This window comes from Rhinolophus sinicus, chromosome 12 (assembly GCF_057876585.1).
Source record: "Rhinolophus sinicus isolate RSI-liver-muscle chromosome 12, RSI-T2T, whole genome shotgun sequence".
Lineage (NCBI taxonomy): Eukaryota > Metazoa > Chordata > Mammalia > Chiroptera > Rhinolophidae > Rhinolophus > Rhinolophus sinicus.
In genome coordinates, this window is record NC_142512.1 from 52,558,058 (window position 1) to 52,572,984 (window position 14,927).

General features: G+C 46.8%; 1 protein-coding gene across 1 annotated transcript; it reads left to right on the forward strand.

Moving 5' to 3' along the window:
* Positions 1 to 28: 28 nt before the first annotated feature.
* On the forward strand, positions 29 to 12,340 carry KCTD2 (potassium channel tetramerization domain containing 2). Its single transcript, XM_019745447.3, has 6 exons — positions 29 to 488; positions 2,026 to 2,134; positions 4,369 to 4,460; positions 8,563 to 8,658; positions 10,345 to 10,470; positions 11,328 to 12,340. The coding sequence occupies exons 1-6, from the start codon at positions 159 to 161 to the stop codon at positions 11,355 to 11,357; spliced, it is 783 nt and encodes a 260-aa protein (XP_019601006.2). The 5' UTR covers positions 29 to 158; the 3' UTR covers positions 11,358 to 12,340.
* The last annotated feature ends 2,587 nt before the right edge of the window (positions 12,341 to 14,927 follow it).

Consider the following 14,927-nt stretch of genomic DNA (forward strand, 5'->3'; position numbering starts at 1 on the left):
GCACAGCACCTCCAACGCGCGGGTCCCCGAGCTCTGGTTGGGGGCGCTCCCATCCCTCTCCCCGGCCCCACCCCCGCCGATGGGCCGACCCGACTCTCCCTGCCGAGAGATGGGCCGGCCCGGCGGCGCGCGGGCAGCGGCGGCGGCGGCGGCCCAAGATGGCGGAGCTGCAACTGGACCCGGCGATGGCCGGGCTGGGAGGGGGTGGCGGGAGCGGACTGGGCGACGGCCCTTGCCGCGGGCCCCCCAGCCCTCGCCCCGCTGGCCCTACGCCCCGCGGGCACGGTCGCCCTCCTGCCGCCGCGCAGCCGCTGGAGCCGGGTCCCGGACCGCCCGAGCGGGCAGGGGGCGGCGGCGCGGCCCGCTGGGTCCGGCTGAACGTGGGCGGCACCTACTTCGTGACCACCAGACAGACCCTAGGCCGGGAGCCCAAGTCCTTCCTCTGCCGCCTCTGCTGCCAGGAGGACCCGGAGCTGGACTCAGACAAGGTGCGCCCCGCCCTCGGGCGCGCCCCGGGCCTTTGGACCCTCTCATTCACCTTAGGCTCGTCTCCAGATTCCTGTGACACGCTCCTCACAGACGGGCTTCTCGGTCCCGGGCCCCCTCCCCTTCCCCTGCCGGGCGAACCCCGGGAGCTATTCTCCCCCATCCTCAGGTGCATCCCCGTTTTCTCTCTGACCCCACCCTTCGTTTTGTTCTCAGTGACTTGTTCCCCACACTGTGTGTGCCCTTCTCCGTATTCCAGCCCCTCAGATCCGCGTGAGTTTTTCCCTGGCTGCTTGTCAGCCCCTCACTGCCTGTGCCAGATAGATCCAGAACTGGGTCAGATTGAGTTAAGGCATCTTTGTAGCTTTCTCAGACTTCTCGGACCCTTCTGCCAAGTTAGGTGAAAGCTTGGCTTAGAGGATGGCTTCCACAGCTGCAGGAAGTGCTTCTCGTGATATCACACTTCTTTCCTGTGGTCATGGCCCCTGATCTATCTGGTAACAGTCACTGTTTTCGGTCCATATTTGAGATCAAATACATTCCTTGGAAAGAGGTTACCATTTGCCAGTGCAAACCTAAGATGATTGATTAAGACCCAGGGAAAAATGAAAACAAGAATGCTGTTGGACAAGATGCATGGCTGCTAACCAAGGGTGAGAGGAGCCAAGACACTTAACCCATTTCCAGTTTGAACTGTTGTCTGAATTTTTTTTTAACTTTATGTGTTCATCTTTTAGTTCCCAACTTACAGGAATTGACCATATTTTACACCACCTTATACCCATATAGCACGCAGCCTGTTACCTTGAAACAGACTTGGGGTGGGGTAAACATGGGTTGATTTCATTTATTCATCTCTTACCTCTCCTCTGATAAATCTCAGATTGGTGGAAACTTGTCCTACCCTAACTTGAAAGAGATTCCAAAACGCTTGCTTATAAAGGAATTGTTTTGGTCTACCCTAAGTCTTCCTTATTGCAGTAGGAGCCAGTTTATTCTCATTCCTTTTACTGTAAAGATGAGTAGGACTAAAGCTGCTCAGAGCCAAGTCCTGACAGTGCCAAGCTTCCTCTGGGCACAGAGCTGGGGTGTGTGAGTTACAGCTGGCAATGCAGACTCCCACTGATGTTGGCCTTGAGCTCAGGAGCGTTGCCAACTAAACAGAGGTTTTCTTAGAATTAGGAATGTGATTCGGGGGCAATAGAGAAGTCAGAATGTCCATCTCAAGCAAAGATTTAAGTCATGCAACTATGACATTTTCTTCCTCTTTCTTTATAACAAATAGCCCACAGAAGAGTATTGGTAATGTGTCCAAGGCAAGATTTCAGACGTGCAAGTAAACACTAGATGATAACGCCTGTACATGCATAAATGATCTTAAAATATAAGATACGTAAAGCTAGCCTTCTTGCCAGTAGTTTTTGATAAGCAAATGTGTAGCAAAACTTGCGCTGTCACTAATGAATGTGACAGAGGTTGAAACCCTGCCCTGACTTGGTCTGCAAGTTCCACTGCGATACCCTTGTGTTTGGTTGGCAGGACGAGACAGGAGCCTATCTGATTGACAGGGACCCCACCTACTTTGGCCCTATCCTAAACTACCTCCGCCATGGGAAGCTCATCATTACAAAGGAGTTGGCAGAAGAAGGTAAGAACAGTGTTTGAACTGGGCATTTTCAAAATTCAGGTTGAATCTGTTTCACAAATTTGATTTTTGTTTGAAACGTGTATCGAGCTCGTGCAAGTAGAGTAAAGGTTTATGAAAGTGAGCAGGGAGTCTCCAGTCACCTAGTGTCGTACGAGGGAGTCTTGTTTGCCGGAGCCCCATGGGGCTCTGTTTAGCCTCCTTGATGAGAAGGAAAATAGGTAGGCCCGCTTTGTGGGCAGCTGCGGCAGCTTTTTCTGAACCTGCCGAATTGTCAGGATCCCTTTTTACTTTTACTTATGTGCTAGCAGTGAATGTCCATAGCCTGAAGCAACACATCTCTCTGACATTCAGTTATTTATATTTTCAATTTTAGTTTGAACTTACAGCTGTAAAAAAGTAATAAAGGCTTGGCCTCCTTTTTTTTTTTAAGACTGGTCTCATGCCTCCTTATAAATTTTTGCAGCTGACCTAATTCATTCTCTAGTCCATTGTCAGGTGCATCAGCAGTGGCCTCATCTTTTTGGTTTTGGGGTCATTTGAACTGTAAGTGGGTGAGACATCTTTCTAAAAGGCTGGGCTTTGTCTCACTAAAGGCATTCAGTTGAAGATTGGGGCCTGTCCCTAAATCTAGTGCGTCCTGACCTGGGACTGTTAGCTATGAGTAAGAACGCTGTAATGGCTGTGCCAGTTAATTAAGAGGCTGCAAAACACCTCTGTTTCAACCAGTAAAAAGAGGACTCACTCTCTCTTTTTTTAATGCCCTTTCTCTTTTTTTTCCCCTTCTTTCTGCCTCCCCCTCACCTTTTCAGTTCAAGCCATTGTTTCTCATTCTAGTGTAGGACACAGCTCCCTGGTCCATGCTGGTATTATGAGCCTTGCGGTCCCCCCCGACTGAGGCAGTCGGTCACTGGCCGGCTGCTCACAGCAGCTCTCGCCAGCTGCCGGCCGCTCACGATGGCTGCCAGCCACTCACACTGGCCACCGGCCACTCATGGTGGCACACGGTAGCTCACGCCAACCTCCAGCTGCTCAGGGCAGCCCAGCTCCAGGGAGAGCTGCTCAGAATGTTAGCTGTAGAGGGCGCAGCTCACTGGCCCCTGTGGGAATTGAACCGGTGACCTCGGCATTAGCAGCATGGCGCTCCAACCACCTGAGCCACTGGAGTGGCCCCTTTCTCTTGTTTAAACATTTGAAATGCATGCAGAAGTAATGGGACTGGTACCATAAGTCCCATGCATCCACCATCCAGCTTCAACAGTGATCAATTCATGGGTAATCTTGTTTCTTAAAAAGAGGAATCTTAAGCATCTTTTTCTTTTTCTAATGCCTTTTGAAAAACTTACTTGAAATAATTTCAAACTTCGAGAAAAGGGCAAGAATAGTACAAAGAACTCGCTTTACCCAAATTCACCAACTTTTAACGTTTTTTTGGTCATATTTACATTATCATTCATTCATTTTCTCTCTCTTTCTGCTTCCCTCTACCCCCCAGTTTTTATTTCTGAACTATTTGAGAATAGATACCAAACTTTACCCCTTAATACTTCAATGTGTATGTCCCAAGAACAAGGATATTCTCTTACATAACCACAGTACAGTTATCCAATTGAGAAAATTTAATATTGATAAATACTTTTATCTATAGCTTATATTCCAGTTACGTCAACTATTCCCATAAAGGCCTTTGTAGCAAGTTTTCTTCCTGGTACAGGATCACACATCCACTTAGTTGTCCTGTCTAGGACCTTTGATTTCGTTCAGCATAGGATTCTTTCCATGATTACCTTTTATGTTCAAACAATAAGCATCCTATGAAATTTGGTCCATGTATATTTACACATATAACCCACCCCTGGTCATTTTCAGGACAAATGACAAGCTCAGGTAAAAATTGCAAGCTCCGGAGATGTCCAATGTGACTAGTTCCAGGAACTAAGTGATATATGGGAAAGTTATTCTGCAGCTAATGGCAGGTGCAGGGAGAGTCAGGGAAGGTGCCAGATGGAAAACTGTCGGGTTGAAACATGGCAGCCCTGGTGCTTAGCTCGTTTCTGTTGGGAGAGAGGTAGTGAGTTCACCCTGAACAGCAAAGAGACGTTTCCCAGACTGAGGGAGAGACACTAGACTCGCATTTGAAAAATGCAGTTCTTAGCAAGCCATTAAACTTCAGCCGTTCTTACTGTTCTCTGGGGAAGTCACACACATCTTTAACTACAGTTTTCTCTTTGTTCTAGGTGTGCTGGAAGAGGCGGAGTTTTATAACATCGCATCTCTTGTGCGACTGGTTAAGGAAAGGATACGGGACAATGAGAACAGAACTTCACAAGTAATGGCTTTTGAACTTTTAAGGGAAAACTCTCTCAGTGGCTCTCTCTGTCCATGTGTCTGGGTGTGACTTGGAGAGGATGATGTACCCTCAGAGTCAGAGGTCTGCGTAGGAACACTGCCGTCTGCCAGGCAGACAGCACACACTCCACCAGGCTTGTTCAAAACACGGACGTAGAGAAGAAGAAATAACAGAGAAAACAAACCAGCCTCATGGCCCTTTAGAAGAATGGGGAGGTTGTAGCTGCTCACTGTGTGGCATTGGGAGAAACCCACAGCACTTTAGGTGCAAAACCTGTTCTCTCTGACAGAGTGTCTCTCCCTCTGCGTAAAGACCAGGCGAGGTCTTGCTTACACCTATTGGCCGCTCTTTATTAGGACCAGACGTAAATATGCGACCACGTCACATCTGGCTCCTGCCAGCCACTTGAAACCAGTCTCATGGTGTAGACTTCAGAAGCTGCTTGTGAGTCATGCTTCTGAGGAAATAATATCAAGTTTCTCTTTTTTATTACAAAGTGTGGATTTTGATATTAACTCAGTATACATAGTAACAAAAATGAAACCCACAATTTGCCACCTGGTTTGAGAAGGAGAGACAGTGGGGCATACTCAGCTCACGTCACGTCACATCCCCCATCATGTGTCTTAAGTGGCCACAGTAGCATCTGTTAGGTCCTTGGGATTCCATGACAACTAGGAGAAGTTCGTGCCCTCAAGAAGCTTGACGTCTAGCAGGAAAAACAGACACTCCCTGTCCTGTATTTGGGCTCTATTTTAAGAAAGTACAACTCGAGTCACAGGACAGAGGCAGACTCCACTGTGACCATCTGTCTTGTAGCGTGACTTGCCTCTGGTCCCATCAGATACTGCTGGTGGGTGCTTTCTTGAGATCTAATCTAATGTGACGTAGAATTTTCCTGTGATTAAGAGGAAGGCAATACGTTTCTTTTCCAAAGTAAAAAAATAGTTCCTTGCTCTTTCTGTGTTAGACTTCATATATCAACATTTTCTGGCGCTAAATGGAATTATCTGGTTGAATAACTGACACCTATGATAACAAATGAACTCTCTTACCACTTGATCTCCAGGACTTTGCAAAGGTAGAAAGAAGGGCTTATTCGTTTCACTCTCTTTCATCTGGCTGAGGGCTGAAAGGCTCCTTTTATGTTCAGAGATGAATCTGTAGTTGGTTTGCAGATTACCACATGAAATATGATCTCGTGTCACCAATCTTTCTGCCATCTCATTATATTTACGTGGCATTTTTCACTATTGCAGATATTTAATACCTTAGACATTCTGAAAATCTAACCTTATCCTCAATTTTCCACATTCCAAAAAAGCTTTTGATCGCTTAGTATACATTTTCATGATACCATGAATTATGCAGTTTGAGACTATTCAAATCATAGTACCTGAACATTCTGGTTCTTTGCCATTGGCTCATGCCTTGAGAGCATCCTAAGATTTCTGTTTGATGATGGCAGTTAAGTTACTGAGCCCTCTAGATTCTGAACGCTTGTAGATTTATACCCAGTTGGAAGTTTTTTTATTCTAGGCATGTCAAGACCTTTTTGATGTTAATTGATCTTTCCATGTGTTCTTTTTATTTAGTGAAAATCTAAGCAATAATTTGATTTGTTCAAAGATGCCCTCTTTTGCATTTGTTGCACGTGACTCTCAGGTGAAGTTGGTCGTGCGTAGATTTCCGTGGTTGTCCCTACAAACTTATTACATCCTTTAACTTGTCTTTGTTTAAAGGAGACCCACATGGCAGACATTCTGGCAAAGCCCAAGATATGGATTCCTACCCCACCGTTTTTTAGTGATCTCTCTTTTGGTGGCTGCCACCATTCTACTACTCTGCTGTCTCTGATATTATTTTTTGCTAGGTGATTAATCTCGGTGCATCTGAGAACACCAGTGATTTGCTTTGCAAGATAAAAAGAATAAAGAAGCAATACAGATGTCTGAAATGCCTGGGACTTGGACGACTGTGGCCAGTATCATAGATCTTCTGATGCTCTGAGTTTTGTAACATAAGACACCTGGTTGTTTCTAAAGTGTGTCGTTAGAGTCGATTGAAATCTTTAGAAGATTTGTCCTATGTTTTGTATGGAAGGAAATTTTTAAAATACCTCAGTCCCTTGGTTAATGAAAGCTACAGCTCGTTTAGAAGGACAAAGAATCCAGTGTCATCAGGCTGACCTGGGTTCAAGTCCCCGCTCTACCTCTCAGCCGCATCATGGCTCTACAGCTGGCAAGAGAGCACACTCCGGCACCAGTGTCCCCTGTGCAGTAGGGAGCCAAGACCTGCCTTTCAGGACTGCAGTGGAGACAAGAGCAAAGGGAAAGCACTTCGGGCTTGGAGCACTCCCTCATCAGTGGCTGCTGTTGTTTATCTGGAATTTCCCAAGTACTAAGTTGTTCCAAAACTAATTTTCCAGCTAACTGAAGCCCACTCGTCCTTTCAAAAAAATACTAGAACTAAATTTGCATCGTTCTTAAGGAAACAGTCCACATTTTCTTAAAATTGTGATTGAACATAATTCATCCCTCTCTCCGTGACCGAGCGTCGTCGTTAGGAACCTTGGTTGCCGTCTGTGCTCTAGCAAATGGCCCAAGCCCTCTGGGACAGGCAGTAGATGGACAGCTGATTGGTCCCAGATTGCTAGACACTGAGTGCTCCAGTGTGGCTTTAATTGTCCTTCTGGAACAGGAGCTTTCATCTGGCGAGCATGCCTCCCTGTAGCAACCTTTGTCCTCCCCTGACTTTGGCTCCTCATCCCGCACAGGCCAAGTGTAAGTGTGAGGCTTCTGCTATGGTCAAGTCTAGGGGCCTCAGTGCTGCCGCAGTGGGGCAGCCACTCGGTTGCTCAGCCTTTTGGCTTCTGTATCTAACTTACGTTCTGGAGCGTTGAGTCTGGCTAGCAAATGACTTCTCTCTGAATGTCTGACACCAGCTACCTGGAAGTAGTAACTATTCCACAGGTTTCAGGGCTCAGTCTCACAAAACTGCCCTTACTTCAGGCGCCAGTCCTACTTCCCACCTACCGGCCCTTCTGTCCACATGGGCTGCAAATCAAGGGTTCCCACGATGCCCCTCTTCAGGTTCGATAATGTGCTAGAATGACTTAGAGAACTCAGGAAGAGTTCTTACTGTTAGAGTTTATTATGAAGGGTACAAATGAACAGCCAGGTGAAGAGATTTACAGGGTGAGGTCCTGAGTGGTCGGGGTACGCCACCTGCCAGCACTGGGTGTGTTTGCCGACTTGGAATCTCCTTGAACTTCATTGTTTAGGGGTTTTTTAGGATGTGTCATTATAGTCATGATTGATTAAACTGTTGGTTTTTGGTTATTGAATGAAATCTCCAGCCCCTTTTCCCTCCCCCCTGAGGTTGGGTAGGACTGAAAGTTCTAACCCTGTAATTATGTGCTTGATCTCTCTGGTGACCAATCATTAGCATATAATAGACACTGTCACTCAAGATTCTAAGGGTTTTAGGAACTCGGTGTCAGGTGTCAGGAGCCAGGGACAACGACCAAATATTTATTTTTTGTTCTACCACAGTTGTCTGTAGCAGGAATGTTAGCATTTAATTAACACTGAGACACTTTCACTTTTAGGTGGCATAGGCCGAGGGTAAAGATAGCTTAAGTGTTTGTATATTATGGGACTCCTGTTTAATACACTGTTCCCATAATAAGCTGTCACTCAACCAAAATATGCTCTACATTTTCAGTATGTCTGTCAGATATGAACAACTTAAAATGTGGCTTTCTTGTCCGAGAGTTCAAGGTCATTTTACTCTAGTTTCTATTTAGGGGAATAGGTGAACTCTAAGCACATAGTTCACCCCTCTGAAAACTTCAGAATTATTTTCCCCACTGATTCATATCCTTGGACCCTTACTTTCCTTGCATAAGTTTTTATTGAAAAACTACAATTCTACTTGTAAAAGGGGATAGAGAGTGGCTGCCAAGAAAAAAAATGCCAAGTAGGCTGCTTTTCAGTGTTTGTTCTTTTCGCCTCACCGAGGCTGCTGCAAACTGTTGTGTCCTTGAAACTTCTTCCAAGTCTGTTCGTGGTTGTCACAGGGCCCCGTGAAGCATGTGTACCGAGTCCTGCAGTGCCAAGAAGAGGAGCTTACGCAGATGGTCTCCACCATGTCTGATGGTTGGAAATTCGAACAGGTATGTTCCTGAAGTAGAAGCAATCCGAGTGTCTTAGCCTAGGAATGCACACTTTTCGAACATCACCGTCTGTGTCAGTTAATGACCCTGGGAGTTCGGTCAGGCTGGGTTCACGTGGTTCTGTTCAGAACCCTGGGGAGAGAGTGCCACTTGGTGTGGGCTGTGTGTTCAGTAGGACAGGATGAGTTGGGCAGAACATGTCTCCCAGTTTCATATCCAAAGTTTCAGCTTGATTGTGCCCAGAGGGAGGCGGCAGCAGCTTGTTCTGGATTGAAAGTGCTTCTCTCTCTCGTGTTATTTTCCTGTGAGAGGGATTTTTACCAGAAGTGCTCTGTTGACACATTCTAGAATAAGTACCTAAAGAAGACCAGGGTTGAACAATAACCCTTCCTCTCCTTACCACAGGGTCAGAACTTGGTCCCTCTGAGTGTATATGTAATGCACCATAAAAAGCACAGGGAGCTGGGGTGATGGGAAAGGAATCAAGTGTAATGCGAAGCGTGGCCTGGTCATTTCCCATCAGGCTATCGACTTCTGTTCTCTTAGCTTTGTGGCTATGATTGAGGTATCAAAACAAAGCCAGAAAAGTCAGAATTTTAACTATTTTCTTCCATTAGATGGCAGACTTGTTCAGTTCATCTATTGTCTTCCACACCCAGGGCGGCCAAGCATGAATACAAGGAACATATTATAGTTTTATATGCGCCCTGCCTATGTTTATGTAGTTTCAGACGTCAGCTGAAGCTGTCACCATAACGTTACCTTCTCACATACAAGTCATTTTTGTGTCTCTGTCTCCAGAACCGATACTGGGTCATTACTCACTTTTACCTTCACTACAGAATCCGTTCTGCTTGTGTGTCCGCCCCTGTGCAGGTGTGGGGTGCAAAACGTCATACTGTCACCCCAGAAGTAGTTCTCCCTGCAGAGGATAGTAGGAAAACTTTTTTCAAGTATTCTTTGTGAAACCAATGAATACTTTTTAATCTTATTTTTCTCATCTTGCTAATGTCCTGTAGGAATTCAAAGTATGCTCCCATTGAGCCCATTATATGGATGGGGAAGTTAGTGCACAAAGAGGCTGAGGTGTCTTCAGCCCAGCCAGACAGCCAGTCAGCCACCGTCGCCTGACTTGAGGCCCCACGTGCACACCCGGCTGACCTCACCTTTGAGCTCAGCTTCTCCCTCAGCATGTGTATTGCCTATTTAGCATTACACCCTGAATTCAATTCCCCAAAAAGGTTAAAAGTGCCAGCGACATATAGTAATTTGCTTGGTGCTTTCCAGAGCCTTCGAATGCCAGTCTCCTGTCTAGAACTTCTGCTTAAAGAGGAGCCAGCTCTGTGTAGGTGTTTTGGCTGAAGCAAGTGTCCATTTTCATTCACAGAAACATTGTGTTTTCCCTCCGTGTTCACTGGAGGGGATGTGATCACATTAATCCTGGTAGCTGCCTTTGGGGTATTTCAGGGGACAGTGGCAGAACTCAGGCTTTTCTCTTTGGGGAACCCTCACGGGTGACGCCTGATGAATAACAGATCCAGTTATCCACTGGGGCCTCGATACTCCTAGAGAATTCTTCCTCCATTGAGAAGCAAGACTACAACGTTCAGTCAGGAGATGGGTTTAATTTGTGTGATACTTTAGTATTTTAAGATCTGTATGTTCACTATATTCTTGTTTGATCAGCTAATCAGCATTGGATCTTCCTATAACTATGGAAATGAAGATCAGGCAGAATTCCTCTGTGTTGTCTCCAGAGAGCTAAATAATTCTACCAATGGCATTGTCATAGAGCCGAGTGAGAAGGCGAAGGTAAGAAGTCGCTTCCGCAGAATTTTGTCCCTGACTGTTGGTTCCCAGCCTTTCCACGGGCTTTGTCTGAACTCTCACTCATCAGTTCTTTCCTTTCCTTCTCAAGCCAGCTTTGCATTTTCCCTTCATTTTGACCTTTTCCCTCAATAATTTAAATCAAGACTTATGGAGCAGTGACAGTTTTTAGTTAGGAAACATGATCTGAAATAGGGTAGACTTTTCCCAGCCTCTCCCAGATCAATGAAAAAGAAAAGCTTATTGCCACTAATTACTACAAGGTGAGATTTCTGAAACTCAAAATTGGAAAGTATTTTGCCTTTATTATTTGAAACTGTTCTCTCTCTTCTCTCTTCTCTCTCTCTCTCTCTCTCTCTCTCTCTCTCTGTCTCTCTCTCTCTCTCTCTCTCTCTCTCTCTTTCTCTCTGTCTCTCTCTCTCTCTCTCTCTCCTCTACCTGAAGAGAAAAAGTATTTGGTTACCTTTGTGACTTTTTCCATTCTTAAGTTACTGGAAAATTGTATACTATCATATTCTTTTTCCTCAAACACACACACACACACACACACACACACACACACACTTGCAAATCACCGACGCGCAGTGTGCCTGGACTGTTTCCTTTAGCGCGGGAGAAGTGCTCCAGCAGCACAGTTTGCCTGGCCGTGTTCAGCAAGAGTCTTTTACAACAAAAGTGCTTCAGGATAGGTGGGGCTCCAGTCCTGACAAGGAATGGGGGGCTGCTCACGGGCCCAGTGGGAAGCAGCTGTGGGTCTCCTTCTTCTCCCTCAGCAGTCTGCTTAGCACCCTCAACCTGCATCCAGACAAGCTTCAGCCCTCTCCCCCACCTTCCACTTCTAGATTCTTCAAGAGAGAGGATCGCGGATGTAAACTCCAGAATCCGAAATGTCAAGAGAGCAACCCAGCAGAGCATCTTTGTGAAGTTAAATCTTGCTCCTGTACAGTCACCGAGCTACTGCAAAGCAAAGCTGAGCCTGGCCCCCAGTGGAGAGCATTCTGGTCAAAACCAAAGGAATCCCCACCCCACCCACAGGAACCTGAAGATAGATGTAGCTTCTGGCTGCAGAATACCTTTTCAGAAACCTGCTTTTGTTTTCTTAGCCAGTGTTATAACAAATCTTTATAGCAGCATCTGGGCTGGGTTCCAGTTGGAGCCCTATGGAGGTCTGGGGAGGGGAAAAGGAAGGCCTAGCTCCTTGTATGTGCCTGTACTTCAAGGGAGCTGGAGCAAATGAAAGAGGTTGTCTCTGAGCCGTGCCATGTTTTCATCTGAGTGTGCCACATTGGATGTTGGCAGCCGCTCTGTAACACTCTTTCCCATCCTTCTATGCACCCCAAACGAATATAGCAGATACAAACAATTGTAGCTTCCATTTGTCAAACTGAATTGAGGTTGGATAAGGGGTAGAGTTGCCAGAGGATCCCACATTCCTATGAACAAAGCCTCTGAGGAAGGGGAGGGAGGTATTGTTGCTTGTGGTTGGACATTGGGGATTACTGCTCGGGTTTGGGGCATTCAGCTTTGCCTCGTTTGTGTCTGGCAGCCTGGACCCTCCAGGTCACTTGTTTTCTCCCCAAGAGGAGGTTTTGGGCAAGTGGCATCCTGTACTGAATCAGACAGATGGGAGCCTTAGGTAGTTGGTTTAACTGCTTCCTGAGGCCTTTTCTTACCCTCCATTGGCCCATCTTCCTCCCCTGACTTTTTAAACTGGAATAAAGGGATTTTGAACCCTCTGATGGCTTGGGGTGGGGATGGCTGTTTTCTTTAAGAGTTGCCAAATGTGTCACATTGTAATTTCCAAAAAAGTTATTTCTGTGATTGTCTCTTGAAAATGCCTTGACTGAACGTGTGATATTTGTGTCTCTTCTTGGTTTCTAACCTTGGCATCCCTGCCCCACAGCCCTGTCAGTGACCCCACACCTTCCCCACTACTTGAAGTCTGAGGACTCCCCGAACCCCTGGCCCCACCCCTCCCCATCACTTCTTTCTATGGAGTGCCATCCTCAAGGATCAAACGCTTGTTGACCAGGGGGAGCAAAGCTGTGACCACAGAATCTGTACCTGGACTTGTTGGGTAGCAGTCATTGGATGCACAGGGGCCTGAGAACCCTTATTCCCCTTGACCTTCAGTGTGGCAGATGGCTCAGAGGGGAGGACGCCTCTGGCGAATGCTCCGTCTGTACAAGCCACCAAGCTAGTCACTCTGGGTTCCTTGCAGACTGAGGTTCTCTGCTCCACCGCTTACCAGGTGGGTCTGGGCTCTTCAGGTTTGGAAATGACTAGACTGTGCCAAATGTCTTGAGCTTGAGGCCTGCCTGTGCCCAGGATTCTCACTTTGTGTAAAGTAGGATAGAAATGCGAGTGCAGGGGCGTCTGCTGACAGGCATGTGTCTGCGTACCCACGTGAGCGTGCGTGGCGGCGTCTCAGAAGTCTGGCGGATGCCCGGGATTTTTTCATCTGTAAAGTATTAGAGGAACTTCTGCTACAAGGGAAGCAGTCACCTTTTCAAAGAAGTCGCAGGCATCCACCCTGTCATCTTCCGGGGGGGAAAACAAAAAGATTTGAGTATGTCAAGGAAAAGCTGCTCGGACCAGAGTAGGACAGCGGACTTTGGGAGAGATGCTCTGTGGCCAGTGCGAGTAAGTGACATCAGGCCGGAAGGAGAAGCCCAGTCAGGTGGCTGTGCCTCCGTCAGCCTCTGGTCCCCGCCAGCAGGAACAAATGAGGAGGGCTGGAGGCAGACACGGGCAAGCCCCTCTCACTTCGTTTCTCCACGCGGAATTCCTCACTGGATCCTGTAAAAAGACTGCTGAGCCCCTTGCTAAGTGCTCTGAGAAACAGACATAGTGATATTATCTCCCAGATGGCTGTCTTTTACCACGCTTCCCTCCTCATGGCAACCCAGTGACAATTTTAAATTTAAATTGTTCCAATGTTCCAGAAATCTCAGGATGATTCATTTCTTAACACGTTGCTTACGGCGGGGTTTAAATCCCTCGTGAAGATTCTCGTGATCCGTACGCAATGTGTTAAGGTTTCTGGAAGAGTATTTTACTCAAGCCCTTTATGAACCAAATTGGAGTATTTTCTTGAAAGTCTTCATCCCCCAGCAGAGTCCCGCTGATATCTTCAGAGAGGTCTGGCCATTGGTTTGAGGGTGTCACGTGACCAGTGACCCACACTCCAGCTGCCCAGTGCTGCCAAGTGGGGGGTGTCTTCCTGCTTCATTCTCTGCCCAGTCTGAGGCTGCAGGCCATGCCCCGGGAGCAGCCTGGCATCTCCTGAGTGACAACACAGTGGCATGCTTCTGTCTTTTCCTCAGGTAAACCTGCTCTTTACTCGTGGCAGTGAGGTGGGGCCCGGCCTCCTCTACAGTGACTTCGTTTCTGCTCACTAACTGATCTCAGGGGTGTCTGTGAGGTGTAGGGGAGGAAGGGACAGATGCTGTAGGAATAGGGCCAAGAGGACACCCACACCCTCCAGCATGGCCTTTGATCCAGACGTTAGGGACCATGCCTGTCACTTGTGGGTGCCCTTTGTTCTTGTTTGTGTGTTTGAATAAAGTCTGAAATGTGACTTTTTTTTTTTTTGGGGGGGGGGTCAATAAAGACATGAAACAAACTTCTGAATCTTGAAACCTTTGTTATATGTTTTCCAGTAGTGCAAGCGCCTTGGTTTCCACAGGCACCATTAATGATTCTCAAACTGTTCTCTGGCGCAGAATTTCACTGCATCAAATATTTTCTCTTAGTAAAGCTTTTTTTTTTTTTTTTGATTGCTAAAAAAGAAAAAAAAAAATTCTGCTAGTAAACCTTTTGTTTCTTGATTGCTTAAAAAAAAATGAATTTTTCTCCTAGTAAACCTTTTTTTTGGCTTAAAAAAAAAAAGAATTTCACTGCATCTTTTCTAGCGGCTTCTTACAAAGTCCTGATTTCTCCTGCTGTTAAAACTGCCTGAGAGGGTGTTGGGCCTTCTTCCTCCTCACTTTCATTTTACTGAATCTGAAAGGATGGGAGAGTGTGAGACAAGGTGGACAGATGGGCTGGCTACGCACCAGAGAGCTGCAGAGAGACAAGGGGAGGAGTAGGAGCCGGTTTTTAAAGGAAAAGCCTTCCTGGAAGAGAGCGAAGAGGTGCACATTTTCTCTGCAAGGTGGAGGATGAGTTAAGAAACGGGGGGTGACAGTCAAGTAACCAGCAAGAGACAGTGCATCAGCACTGCAAATCCAGTGGCACACTTTACCCTGGTGACATCACAAGCAGAATACTGGGACTGCTCACGCTTGAATTACGACATCAAGGAGCAAAATTGCTGGCAGATTTTGAGAGGGGAGCCAACTTGATAGGGAGACCGCAAAACAGCAGCCAAAGGGCAAGGTGAGAAGGCGGTTGTCAGATCCCGAGAGATGTAAAGGAATGGACGGGGACACGCTGGATTG

What these genes read in the sequence shown, in the direction of transcription:
- KCTD2 (XM_019745447.3), top strand. Translation starts at nt 159, where the DNA reads ATGGCGGAGCTGCAACTGGACCCGGCGATGGCCGGGCTGGGAGGGGGT. An exon ending in CGGAGCTGGACTCAGACAAG is followed by an intron (nt 489 to 2,025) that starts GTGCGCCCCGCC and finishes TTTGGTTGGCAG; the next exon opens with GACGAGACAGGAGCCTATCT. An exon ending in AGCCGAGTGAGAAGGCGAAG is followed by an intron (nt 10,471 to 11,327) that starts GTAAGAAGTCGC and finishes TTCCACTTCTAG; the next exon opens with ATTCTTCAAGAGAGAGGATC.